The 14,001-nt window shown below is 38.2% G+C and overlaps 1 protein-coding gene across 1 annotated transcript in view; it reads left to right on the top strand.

The window, feature by feature from the left end:
- Nucleotides 1-14,001, top strand: part of LOC126978720 (structural maintenance of chromosomes protein 1A-like) — a 59,776-nt gene that overhangs the window by 11,851 nt on the left and 33,924 nt on the right. Inside the window, exons 6-12 of the mRNA XM_050827744.1 lie at nucleotides 896-1,064; nucleotides 1,227-1,439; nucleotides 2,219-2,358; nucleotides 3,428-3,527; nucleotides 5,650-5,808; nucleotides 6,620-6,727; nucleotides 7,624-7,785. Coding sequence (XP_050683701.1) covers nucleotides 896-1,064; nucleotides 1,227-1,439; nucleotides 2,219-2,358; nucleotides 3,428-3,527; nucleotides 5,650-5,808; nucleotides 6,620-6,727; nucleotides 7,624-7,785 — 1,051 coding nt within the window. The remainder of the gene's footprint in view (nucleotides 1-895; nucleotides 1,065-1,226; nucleotides 1,440-2,218; nucleotides 2,359-3,427; nucleotides 3,528-5,649; nucleotides 5,809-6,619; nucleotides 6,728-7,623; nucleotides 7,786-14,001) is intronic.

Below are 14,001 nucleotides of genomic sequence, written 5' to 3'. Positions count from 1 at the left end.
TATTGTCAGTACATTTATGAAAATTTAATATATGTTCACAAAAATCGTCACCTTTTTGCTCTTAATAGTGATTTTCATTATTATAACACTAGAAATAAGGGATTGCTTGTAACTAATTCTAGTAGGCTTCATAAGATACATAATAGCTTTAAGGGTAAATGTATACACTTCTACAATAAAGTCCCAGCCACTGTTCAGGCATTATCTATAAATAAATTTAAATGTTTTATAAAAAAATGGCTCTGTCGTAAATCCTATTACTCCACTGCTGAATATCTAAATGATCGGACAGCCTGGGACTAGATTGTGATTATTTTATAGCGACTGTACAATATTGTATATTTTTATTGAAAAGAGCGCAAAAAAAAGAATGCTGGGAGAGTTTCTTGCGCCGCTTCTTCTCTCTCAGAGCGCCATTTGTTTCCGAAGCGGTAGTAGTATCTAGTAGTATAAGAAATGACATCAAAAAGAATTCTAAAGGAATCAATTTTGAGAAAATAAATGCCTTTTTAACTACCTAATATGTCTAATTATAAAGTGAATGTTTTAACTAATTAATGTGTCACCAAAAGAAGCCCGTAGCAGAAGACCTTATGGCGATCCAATATTGGACGTATAGTAGGCACTACAATATTGGATTGTCATAAGACACATCATATAAATGATGTCCACGCAGCACTGCAATGATCTGTCGCGCCCTCAACTCTTCGTTATAAGTGAAGAGCTGACCTGAATGGAGATTGAAGCGTTTTTCTAGTCCATTCTCACGATATACCACACACAACCACTTTTTGTTCACTATGAAGTTCTTTACTTTAGTCCTGTAGAGTATCCATTCATTTGTGTTTGGCTATTTCTGTTTATAATAAATATTTTTTATTATTTTGACACTTAGATCTGGGATCTTTAAAGAACAATATGAGAAATATCGTTTGGAGGTAGAAGATGCAGAAAAGGAGATGCAGTTCCTGTACTTGAAGAAGAAGGGTGTGAGAGCAGATATGAATGAGGCCACAAAAGAAAAGCAAGAAGCAGAGGAATACTCCACAGTTGAGAAGAAGCTGGTTCGTTTATTTCTATTTTATTTAATTGTACAATAACAATGTTTTCATAACAGGGCTCCAAATACAATTGCTTGGGCTTGTATGGGTTAGTTTGTGAATAACTTCAGAGCTCACTCAACTCAATGCCTAACTTAGCTGCTATTTAAAAACTATCTTCTTCAGGCACAAAATAGGACAAAGTTCCTGCTGTTCCACCTTTACCACGCTGATTTAACAATCAATAACTGCGAGGAGGAACTGGAATACAAGCAGAATGATGTTGTCAACATTGAGAAAAAGTGGAAACAAGTTGATAAAACTTTGAAAGAGCAGAAGAAGGAAGCAGGAATAGCACAGAGAGACCTGGCAATGGTCGAGAAGGGTATCCGTGAAGTGGTGAGTTTAATGGCCCTACATTGACAGTAAATACTTATATATATATAATATTATATAAAAAACATTAACAACTGGACCTCTTTGAATATTTTTTATTATTTGCTTAAGTTTTCAAATTATATCATCTTAAGAAGTAGTATATTATAACTAATTATTATATAATAATTAAGTAAGCATCATTGAAGGTAGTAAGCCCCAATATGCAGATGACAGACAGTACTGCAGTTGCTCTATATTATATGGGCCATGGTCTCTTGAAATGCGAAAAATGAAAAGAAATCATCGACTAGTGCCAGAAGAAAAAGGAGGAAGGGCATTCTAGCTAGTTATTGCTAAAGGTGGCTAAAGGTAGCTAAAGGCTATATATTATTGTTAAAAGGTGTTTAATAGGTGCTTGCGGGGAAGAGGGGGAAAGAGCCGCGGCACGTTTTTAGGCTGGCTTTACATACATTTTTGCCTGTACTCCCTTCTTCTTTCAAGATCTGTTGCGTCAAAATTGTAGAATGGGAATTATTCGGTAAAGACCACAAAAAACTGTTCTGTTAACTCTCCGGAACAATACTCCTATAAGCGCCTCGCCAAGTATACCTAAGCCTCGCAATCTCCAGTGCACTCCTGTGTGCATGTAACTTAAAATTAGTTCAAATGTTATTTATTTTAATCGTTATTATTGTTGACTATATTAGTTAATTTTTTGCGTAATAATTAATATTAAATAAAAAAAGTGCAATAAATGTGAAAGCATAATATGTTTAATGATATTAGCTTGTTATTTTTAGGAAGTTGAGATAGCGAAGAAGCGTCCCATATTCTTAAAAGCAAAAGAGAGCGTGACGCACTGTGTGAAAAAGCTTTCCAGCGCTCTGAAGACTCTCGAACAGGCGCGAAAGGCTCACGAGGCACACCAGGAGAACATCAGGTACATAATAACCTGACTCCACTCACCCACCATCATTCATTCGGCAGCTGGCCTGGCGATCGCATTTAGATTGCTTAAGTTCTTGAAGGATATGTGTTCGCAGCTCGCTTTGTTACTCTAGGCAGATGTTCGTTGACGTCTGTTCTTGTCGTAAAGTAAAGGAATTGGTTTGAATATAGGGAAACACTTCCTCAATCAGTTCTTCTTTTGATGCCAATAAATTGCAGATGTTATAGAATTCGTGAAGTCGATTCGACTTACAAATTTCCGTTTCCAATTTCCAATTATCGACATGATACTATCTCATCTGATGGATGTTTTGCACTTGGATATGCATATTTCTAATTAATTTAAACGTCTTTCTTTATGTTGCTACAAAGTACAGTGTTTCAGACAAGAATTGATTTCATCAACTCCTGTTGATTGAGGAATTTCAGGCAAATATTGCCTGTGCCTTCCAGTAATATTAATGTTTTAGTAAACCAGTAGTGAGAGCCTCTAGTGTTATGAATAGTTCTTCCACTGAGTAGAAATGTCACAGCCATATTAAATTATTAGATATATTTTTAGATCAAATCTTTGTTCAAGTGTCATCTAAGAAATTTTGATTTAACCATAATTAATAAGGGATGAGACGAGCAGGACATTCAGCTGATGGTAATTGGTACGCGGTATTGCAAGGCCCGCTCAGGATTATTAAAAAATCCAAAAATTATGAGCGGCACTAAATCTGCGCTCGTCCCTTTGAGATATAAGTTGTCAAGTCTCATTCGCCCAGTAATTTCACTAGCTACGGTGCCCTTCAGACCGAAACACAGTAATGCTTACACATTACTGCTTCACGGTAGAAATAGGCGCCGTTGTGGTACCCCTAATCTAGCAGGCATCCCGTGCAAAGGACGGTCTGGTCGATTTGAAATCCTTATTGGCCATTGCCAAGTACAAACATTTAGTCGTTTCAATACGATTATATAATTAAAGTGAAAACTACGTTATACTACTATATTTGAAACAAAAATACGCATTTTTTAGAAAGGCTATAACCTGATTGTGCTATGTAACGTTACAGCGAATTGACGACAGAGCTCCGTGTCGTTAAAAACGAGATGTTGATGTGGGAGAGAAGCCGACAGGCACTAGCAGGCGAGGTGCATCTCGCGGAGATTCAGGTAACTTATTCATTCAGCTCCAAAGATTAATTTAAAAATAAAATTACGAAAAATTTAGGAAAGACTCAGGGTATGAAACTGCGCTTCTGGATCGAAATAGGTGTTATTCTTATTGTTTCGGCCGTTTTGTATTCCTTTCACAATGTTGAAGTATTCCCTAAGACTTAATGGAGGCCCTCGGCCGACAGTCAAAGGGCCGTCGATTTGAGGTTGGCGCGAACGTCACTCGAATTTGACGTTTGTGTGCAAATTTCACACTTAAAAGAACCTCGGAAAAACGTTCAAGACGTATGTTCTGTGAAGAAATTGTGACAAGAAAATACTATGAATTTTGTATAATTCGCCTGCCTGGCGTTGTTTCACTCGGTCTTTGAACCCGCTTTAGATGAAGCATATAGTATAGACCAATTTGAAAATATAAGTTGCGACAACGGTCATACTCCGTTAATTGACAATGTACGTCTCCACACACCCCAATAAAGGCGCCGGTCCTGATAACATTCATCCGGTTTTTCTAAAGCGTACTTGCAAAACACTATCTTTTCCTTTGGAAATTATTTTTTATAAATTTTTATCCTCTTTTTACTTTCCTTGTATCTTTAAGATAGCTTATATTTAAGCAGGAGAAATTGGTACACCAACACATGTACACAAAGCTAAAATACACAATCATAGAACAACAATACGGTTTCGTGGCTGGCAGATCTACTTTGTCAAATCTTCTTGTTTTTACTGATTATTTATTTAAAGGCCTTGATAATAAAAAACCAAATTGAAACAGTTTACACAGATTTCCAAAAGACATTTGACAAGGTTACTGTTATAAAAAAAATTCATACAACGGTATTAAAGGTAACCTCTTGCGTTGGTTTGCTGCTTACCTAAGTGCCCGAGTACAATCGGTAGTTATTAATGGTTTCATCTCGCCTACAGTTAACTTAACGTCAGGCGTACCTCAAGGCTCTATACTCGGCCCATTGCTTTTCACACTTTTTATTAATGACATCTCTGATTGCTTTAAATTTTGTAAGTATTTATTATATGCAGGTGATTTAAAATTGTATTATTGATTTCAACGATGTCCTGCTTATGCAGGAAGTCTTGAATAGGTTAGATGTCTATTGCAAAAGTAACAAACTACTCTTAAGTTACAATAACTGAAAGCATATCTCTTTTACGAAAAATAAAAACATAATTCAAACGAGATTTTCACTAGGCGATCAAGAACTTGAAACAGTTACCTGTATTCGTAATCTTGGGGTATACCTTGATGCCAAGTTCACACTTAATGACCTCATTAAACACATAACGAATAATGCATATCCTATGTTAGGCTTTGTTACACGCGTCTCTACGGCATTTATTATTTATTTTACGGCAAAGATACATATATGTGTTTTTATCGAACACATGTGCTGTCGCAGTTTGAATATGTCACCTCAATATGGAATCCGCTGTATAAGACCATCAGGTCGAGATGATACAAAAGAAATTCTTGCGCATCTTAAACTTTCGCTTGGGTGGACGTCGAAACCACTACAAGAATCTCTTAAAACAATTTAATATTCTTTCATTAAGCCAGCGACGCAGTTTAATTGAATCTGTCACTCTGAGAAAAATATGTAATGTGTATAACTTGCGCTCTGAGGTAAGAAAATTGTCCCCCAGTTTGCTTCAATAAAAACAATTTGGCTCAAACAGTTCACGCGCTAAACTTTTATGACTACTATGACAAATACTATCTCGACTGTTTTCAACTGCAGTCCCGCTGAAAACGTGTCTCTGAAAAGTCTCGTAGTTCTCGTACTTTCGACAAATATTTTATATGATAAAAATTTTCTTATACGTAATATTATAGACAGGTGCATAATATTATAGAATCGCATCGCAAAATGTATGATTACTTGATAAATGATCAGAATCCCATCGTGCTCTAGTTTACACCATTCCATCATAGGCATTTGATCTACTGTTCGATTTACGTCTTATAGCGCTTTTCCCATAGAACTCAATTTGAGATTTTCATTTAGATTCCCGTTCAAATTTATAGGAAGTTCTTTGTGAGATCTTGATTCTGTGTTGTACCTTCATTGTTAACATTTATTGCGCCGAAACTCTTTAGATCCGTGAATACGAAAAGCTGAAGATGGAAGCGTCCCGACGGGCTGCACGTTACCTGCAGGAATTGGACTCTATCCACCGCGAGCAAAAGGCCCACCAAGATAACATTGACAACGAGATGCGGAAGAAAATGGAAGTTCAGAACATATACACGCAGAAGGTATGTTACCATTGTCTGTGTAATAGTTTATAACTATTAAAAATATTATAGAATACAATAAAGTTTAAAAATAAATAATCAACAAAGAAACTAAAAACACTCAAATAAAAATTTTAAATAAGCTAATAATAGGTAGTAATATGTTTTTGGAATAGCCAAGTCGATAGAGGAAAAAAATCTAAAAGATTTTATAATTTTTACCGTCAGTATTTATTTTATGCACGCAGTTGGTACTGTGTGTGGGAGTAAATAATAAAAAGTGAGATGTCAAAGTAAGATAAATATTTCTATTAAATTACTCAATCTATCAAGTCAAATCAAAAAGTTGAGCTCGAAAGAGGAAAAGAAAATACAAGAAACTCAATGGCCACTCATTTTAATCAATAGAGTATTTTACAATGGCTGTAATATTCAAAACGAATTAGTTTGTAAGGTGTTGCATCCAATATATGAATCGTTTTCAGTGTTTTAAAATTTAAAAATTTCGTAAAATTTGTTAAAAATATTAACTGTATAAATGTAATAAATTATCGTGTATTGTATGCATCAACCTTTAGTGCTCCAATTTACTGTTTGTGTGAGGATGCTTTGTGAACACTGTCATAATAATTAGTAATCGCTTCAAACAGAGCACCCGGTCACAAATTGTCGGATGGACCAGAAAGAATCATAAGCAACAGCGCTATTACTCAAAGAATTCTCAATTGATTCGGGTTATACCAATCGCTTTTGTGCGTTGCTATTTTGGTTATAATTATTCAAGGCAATTAATGCCTTGATTAATATTCTTCTAAAATGTGTTTGCTTGCAGTGCCACGAGCGTGACGAAGCCCTGAATCGTATAGAGAAGCTGAACGATCACATCAATACCTCGCAGATGAAAGTTGACGAGCTGTGCCGCCGGCGCGCCCAATTGCAGGTAACTGCTGACATCTAGCTTGCCTTCATCCTGTAGCAGTAGCAGGCATGATAACTCTATCTGAAAAAATTTTCGAAGGTATCGACTAATTTTTGTTAAAATTCGCCCTAATACGCTTTCTTGTGGCATGGCGTTAGCTCCTGCCCTCAATTAAAATTAAAATATTTTTATTCAAAATAGGATGTGATATCACTTATTGGATGTCAAAAACCAATACCAAAAAGTATGCCACAGACCTGATAAGAACAGGTGCAACAAATCTCTTAGATATCAACTCAATATCTACAGCCGAAACCATATAAGCCACACCCACTAGTTTCAACTACTTAATTCGAAATAGTAAATATTTACGTCTATAACAAAATGAGTAAATTAAGCTTTTGTTCACCAAACAAAACTGATTTACTTTATAAGATTGAAATGTTCTTTGAATGAAAATACTGAAATCAAAAAGCGATGTTGCCGTCCGTACTAAAAATTAAGTTAGTTTCATTAAAATTTAAAATTAATAATATAAACTAAATAAATTACAAGATTTTGGCCATTTACCGACCAGCCTACCCGCGATGGTGTAACAATTGTTAGTAATCGCTTTTTAGACCAAATGCGAAAACGTTAGACCCCTTTTCACTGTGCCCTTAGGCATCGTGAAAGTTTCCATAGAGGAGAAGTGCAAAATGCTGCAGCGAAATATAACACTGTAACATGCAGTTCTAATTATTATATCGCAGATGACAACATTCAGTGAGTATTTGATTATTGAAGGTTATATTTCATTGATATTCATTTAAAAAAATAATAACGTTATATTGTTAAAAGATTTTGGGAGTGGTAAATAAATAATGGTTAGGTACGTGTTGAGGCTTGTTGATGATGCTTGACGGTGATGGTGGCAGGAGGACATGCGGTCGTGTCGCGAGCACGTTCAAGCACTGCAGGCGCAGCTAGAGGAAGTGACGACGCAGCTGGGCGATGCGCGTGTCGATTACCAACAGGAAACGCGCCACCGCAAAAAGAAGGAGGTCATTGAGAGCCTCATGCATGAGATTCCTGGAGTCGTGAGTCGCTCTTTATTCAATATTCAAATGTATACTTTATTTTATTTATGTTTTACTAGCTGAACCGTCAATCGTTGTTTTGCCATATAAATTGTATTGATCTTTTGCTTGCTAGTTGATAAGAGATGGTGCTAGTTGTATCCATTAGTAACAATCACACTTCTTTTATATTTTGTATTATTCACACTATAGTTTTATAAATTATAGCCTATTTGTTATTCTGGTGTGTAAGCTATATTATTGTAAAGTTTCATCAAAATCTATTCAGTAGATTTTGCGTTAAAGAAGTTCAAACATACATCCAGACATACAAACTTTCACATTTATAATATTAGTAGGATGTATGTAACCAAACACATTCCATTAAATCGCTGTACGAGATTAACTAATTCTACTATTAGTCCGCCTGTGTTGATTGGTATTTGAATAACCTGATTCCATGGTGTAGGACTACCAGTTTCTTTCATAATTATTATGAGCTTGCTTTTTCCATTCTTATATGTATAATGATATCTTAATAGTGGCATGATGTATATGCTGACCAATTGAAATATTAAATTTACTTAATATATTTTTTACATTTAATTGTTTGGCGCCTTATTTCCTTGATCTGGTTGTCCTGTTGTGAGATGGTTACCTTTTACATCTTTTTGGTGCATCTTTAACCCTTCCTTAGATTTGACGTAGGTTGGGGACGTTATATGCCTTTTATTACTACTCCATTACGTCTTGAGTCCAATTTTATTGTTCTCATTATAAGGGATTTGTAAGGTTGATTTAGATGTGGAATACCATGGCCCGGATGAACAAATCTGCAAATCCCTTGCAACATGAAAAAGCAAAAGCATTACTGACTTTTAATTATTGCTGTCCTTAATACTGTATAGCTCTCTATAATTAAATTATAGTTTAAAAATACTTCTATAAAACAGGCTACAAAAAGTGGAAAATATGTTTTTATTGTGGTGATTTCTATAAATAAAGTTAATTGAGAATCTATTTCATTATCTTAGATGAGCTGACTTTATACTGCTATTTCATAGTAGATTGTTTACCTAGGGAATAAAAATCATATTTAGGCAGTTTAAAACTCCGTAGTGAAGTGTAAGAGTTATATATTTAGGCAGTTTAAAACTCCGTAGTGAAGTGTAAGAGTTATACAGGAAAATAATAAAGTTAATTGAGAATCTATTTCATTATCTTAGATGAGCTGACTTTATACTGCTATTACACAAATTCACCATATTTCATAGTAGATTGTTTACCTAGGGCATAAAAATCATATTTAGGCAGTTTAAAACTCCGTAGTGAAGTGTAAGAGTTATACAGGATGGCCGAAAAGTTGACGACCAAAGCTAAAATTTGAAAGCCTCATGGTGATGAGTATCCGAATCAACCCTATGTATGTTCTACGATTTGGCGTAGATTAGGAGATAATAATTTTTTTCCCCTTTTATCCGCATTTTTCGCCTAATTGTGGTTTAGGACTTTTTTCAAATTTTTTTGAACACTTTTAGTTAATTTTATTGTCGATAATTATGAACTACAGTTGCAATAAACACATAACCCGCGAGGTGCCAATCAGACGTCTGACGTCTGCTATCAAAACTACTGTTGAGTGCCAAACCAGACGTCGTACGTCTGCTTGGCACACAACGGTAGCAGATATTTTTTCGTTAAATATACACAGAGTAAGACAAGCTACACGATATACCACAAGAAAGGTAATTTAACAGACTATAAAAGTAAGAATATTTAATTTTAAAACTTTATCTGTGTAAATACGACAGGCCGTCAAAATGCGGTCAGCCGTTTCAAAAGCATTGACGTTCGTTTTTATAAACAAGCCGAAACACTTCAAAAGCAAAAAATTTTATTGTAACACGAGCCCGTTGAAATTGGCGTCGGTAACGCGCGGCGGCTTAAGACGGGCATGTGCGCCACGCGCTTTGTGGCAGTTTAGCCAGTGACGGGATAAGAAACTATGAATAGTTTAGACAATGCGGAACTAGTTTAGAATTGAGTCGTAAGTTCAAGATAACTGCTCCAGCTAAATTCATGAAAATGTTCAAGGTATCAAAAAATAAAATGGGGAGCCTATGGCTTCTAACTATTTTTAAAAACTTCCCAGAAAATTGGCCAATAAAATGAGCCTAATGCAAATTTTAGTTTTGGACGTCAACTTCTTGGCCACCCAGTATAGATTATTGTAATTAAATCCGCACAGAATTAGTATAGGTCTCAGTCCAGATTTGAATACTTTACTTTTCCCATCTTCTCCGATGCAACGCAATAAAGAAGGGTTATAAAATTAAGCATGGATGGCGCAGGCAAATTCTAGTCCCCTTGACGTAGATCTTAGTTGAAAGTAGTAAAAATTAATAATTCTCAATAGGTTTATTTTTATTTTCCTTTAACTGCAATCGGTTATATACTATAGAGCTTTTTGAGCTCTGACAAGCATAAGATCCAGAGATTTGTTTCCTCTGGTAATATAGTACAATTTTATTCAATAAACTAACAAATCAATCTGATGATATTACATAAATAATTGTGAATATTTTTGTTTGTGATTATATTTAATACAAAGTAAGTATCTATATTATGAATAGGGTACTTAAACCATTGTTATTGAAGGATATTTTCAAAATATCTTCTGCTATATTATAATTAAACAATAGTCTTTCATAAACTTTTAATGTCTATCTACCAGATACTGTGTATTATTAATGATGACGACAAACACTTCAATTTCAAATATCAAACATGGTATGGTATGGTATGATATAGGGCTCCTGTTTCCGCAATTAAACCACTAGCATGGGTCCATTTTGCGTGCAGTAATGGCCGGTTACTCCAACCAGCCCAGCTCCTTCCAGAAGTTCAGAACATTCCTGGGGTGTTCACAGACTTCTTGGAGCGACCTTGTATTGGTTAAGGTTTTTGCCCGTTGGTTGACCACCCCCGCGCATTCCAGGATTACGTGAGCGACCGTTTCGTCTTCGGTCAGACAACCTCTGCACTTAGGGCTGTCCGTTACGCCGATTGTGAAAAGGTGTTTGTTTAGTGATGTGTGACCCGTTAGGGTGCCCACCATTATACGGATGTCATGTCTGTTGAGGCTCATAAGTCTACGTGTCAGTTTGGGCGATAGTGCAGGTATCGCCACCTTCGACTGTCTACAGCTTGAGACATTCATCCATCGGGTGTTGTGTAGGTCGTTGGTGAGAGAGCGTATCCATGAGCGCATTTGGCTGAAGGGCAGTGGCAGAAGTGGCAATGGACCAGACACTGTATTTGCCGATGCCCGCCTTGCAAGCTCATCCGCTGCATCATTACCCAACGAACCACTATGTCCTTGATCCATTGCAGAGTTACCTGGTTATAAGAGGCAACTTGCTCCAAGGTTTGGTGACATTCGTGTATTAGTGCTGAGTTGTGTGTGGTACCCTTCAGCGCTGTTAGTACCGCCATACTGTCAGAAAGAAATCTGATGTTGTGGCCATGTACCTTTCTTCTTAATATAGCGCTGGCGGCTTCCTTGATGGCTACGCACTCACATTGGAAGATGGAGCTGTGTGTGCCCAAGGGTATGGAAATGTGTATGTTTAGTTCCTGTGAGAATATGCCGGCACCAGTTCCAGTAGCCATTTTCGAGCCGTCTGTGTAAATTCTTAGTTCGTTTACACCTGACTGGTCAGCATCTTTCTCATATAGCTGTATGTGATAGTTTTTATGGAAGGTATTTGTTTTAGTTATCTTATCACATGGTGCCTCACAGAGTGGATAATCCTTTGTTACCCTATTCCAGAGCTTATCTGTTAGGCCGTCTTCATTCTTCCATACACCCAACAGCTTTAGACGTAGAGTCGCCATTGTCGCTTCTTGTTGAAAGTGTATGTCGAGTGGTGTTAGCCCTAGAATAGTTTCAAGGGCCGAGGAAGGCGTGGTGCGCATGCATCCTGTTATGGCTGTGCAGGCCAGCCGCTGGAAACGCTGCAGCTTGGTTTGTACTGTCACAAGCTCTGTCCTGGGCCACCACGCTATTGCTCCGTAGGAGATAATTGGTCTGATGACTGCTGTATAGAGCCATCTGCTTATCTTTGGAGCAAGACCCCAGGTTCTGCCTATGAGTCTTCTGCACTGCCAAAAGATGATGCATGCTTTTTCCAGCTTGTTTTCAAGGTGTTTGTTCCAAAGCAACTTACTATCCCGTATAACCCCCAGGTATTTAACTTCTTTAGTAAGGCTTAGTTCGGTGTTGAACAGCTTTGGTAATGTTAGATTACCAAGGCTGCGTTTGTTAGTGAATAGTATTAGTTCCGTCTTTGACGGATTAGCTGTGAGTTTGTGTTGCGCGCACCATTCTTCCAAAATCTTAAAAGCAGATCTCATGAGGCTACATAAGACGTTCTCGACTGGTCCTGTTATTAGAATGGCGAGGTCGTCAGCATAGCCCACCGTGTACAGTTTCTTTTTGTTTAGCCTTGTGATGAGCTCATCTACCACAAGGTTCCAGAGTAGCGGCGAGAGTACCCCTCCTTGTGGGCAGCCCGTTGCCACCACACATCTAGTACTGGTGTTCACAGTAAATCGTATCGCCCTATGCCTCAACATGGTGTCTATCCACCCGGCAATTGTAGGATCTACATCATGAGCGGCTAGCGCTCGTCCTATGCTAGTGAAAGGGGTTTTGTCGAAGACGCCTTCGATATCAATAAAAGCACCTAAGGTTGATTGTTTACGTGATAATCCTTTCATTGCGAGAGATGTTACGCAATAGAGTGCGGATTCGGTTGATCTGCCCTGAGTATAGGCGTGTTGGTTGTCATGTAGCGGTTTTTGTATGAGGGCATTTTCCCTAATATCCCTATCGCAGAGTCTCTCTAGAGTCTTCAACAAAAATGATGTGAGACTGATTGGCCTTTACGATTTGGGATTTGTGTAATCACTTTTGCCGGGCTTAGGGATAAATACCACTTTTACCTCCCTCCACTGGAGCGGTATGTATTTGTAGGCCAGGCATGCCCTATAGATTGCAGTTAAATGCGCTACTAGCGGCCCCATACCGCTCCATTGTAGCAGTCCTGGGAAGATCCCGTCCAGGCCTCCTGATTTAAATGGAAGAAAGCTGTTAATTGTCCACATTACCTTGTCTTTGTCTACCACCCTGTGAGCTGTGGTCCAATCCGTTAGATCCGGTGTGTTGCTCTGCGACGCCACTTCCTCCCACGTCTGGTTGTTGGTGATGCGGCATCCAGGGAAGTGAGTTTGCAGGAGTAGTTCGCAGGTCTCGGGGTCGGATTTGGTGTATGTGCCGTCAGATTTTTTCAAGCAACCTAGATTACGCTCTGGGTCGCGTGAAAGGATGTTTTTTACTTTAGCCGCTTGGTTTGTGGATTCAATGTTAGTACAGAAGCGTCTCCAGCTTTCTCTCTTCCTTTCGCGGATGCGCCTCTTGAAACGATATTGGGCCTGTTTATATGCATCCCAGTCGTCTGGTGCCCGAGTATTTTTGGCTCTGTTGAACAGCTTCCTTACTTTGCAGCGCAGCCTATCTAACTCTGGACCCCACCACACACTTTTGTCGATTGAGTTGGGCTTTGTCGAAGTAAGAGGACACGTCTGTTCATAGCTGTTGATAAGTTTTTGAGTTATGTTAGTTACATGAGTTTCTATACCTGCGGTACCGTTATAATCGTCTGGTAGGGAAATGGCCATAAGCTCATTTCTCACCAATCTGTCGTATTTGGTGCGGTCCGTTTTGCGCGGGTTCCGCCTTGGCAGGGCAGGTTTGGTGTTTAAGCGAAGGTTGAACCTAATCCATCTGTGATCCGAGCATGAAGGTTCGTCTGACACGTGCCAGTCATTGACGAGAGAAGAGACATGGTCGGTTGCCAGTGTTAGGTCGATTATAGTTTGGGCTCGCGCCGTAACGTAGGTAGGCTCGGAGCCCCTGTTAAGTATATTAAGGTTAGTTGAGAAAAGGTATGTAAGTAAGTCCTCACCTCTTTTATTGGTATTTTGGCTGCCCCAGATGGTGTGATGTGCGTTGGAGTCAGCGGAGATGATTAGTTCCAGCCTCTCTGTCTCGCAGTAGCTGACTAGCGCGGTGAGCTCCGGTGTTGGTACCTCCTCTTCCCCCGGCAAATAGACCGACGCTACGACCACGTCTGATAGGCCTAGGCGGTCATCTGCCTGGAGCTTCACAGCGGT

The sequence above is a fragment of the Leptidea sinapis genome, chromosome Z (assembly GCF_905404315.1).
Source record: "Leptidea sinapis chromosome Z, ilLepSina1.1, whole genome shotgun sequence".
Lineage (NCBI taxonomy): Eukaryota > Metazoa > Arthropoda > Insecta > Lepidoptera > Pieridae > Leptidea > Leptidea sinapis.
The sequence above is the reverse complement of the archived record's forward strand: the minus strand, read 5'-3'. Positions and strand labels throughout refer to the sequence as shown.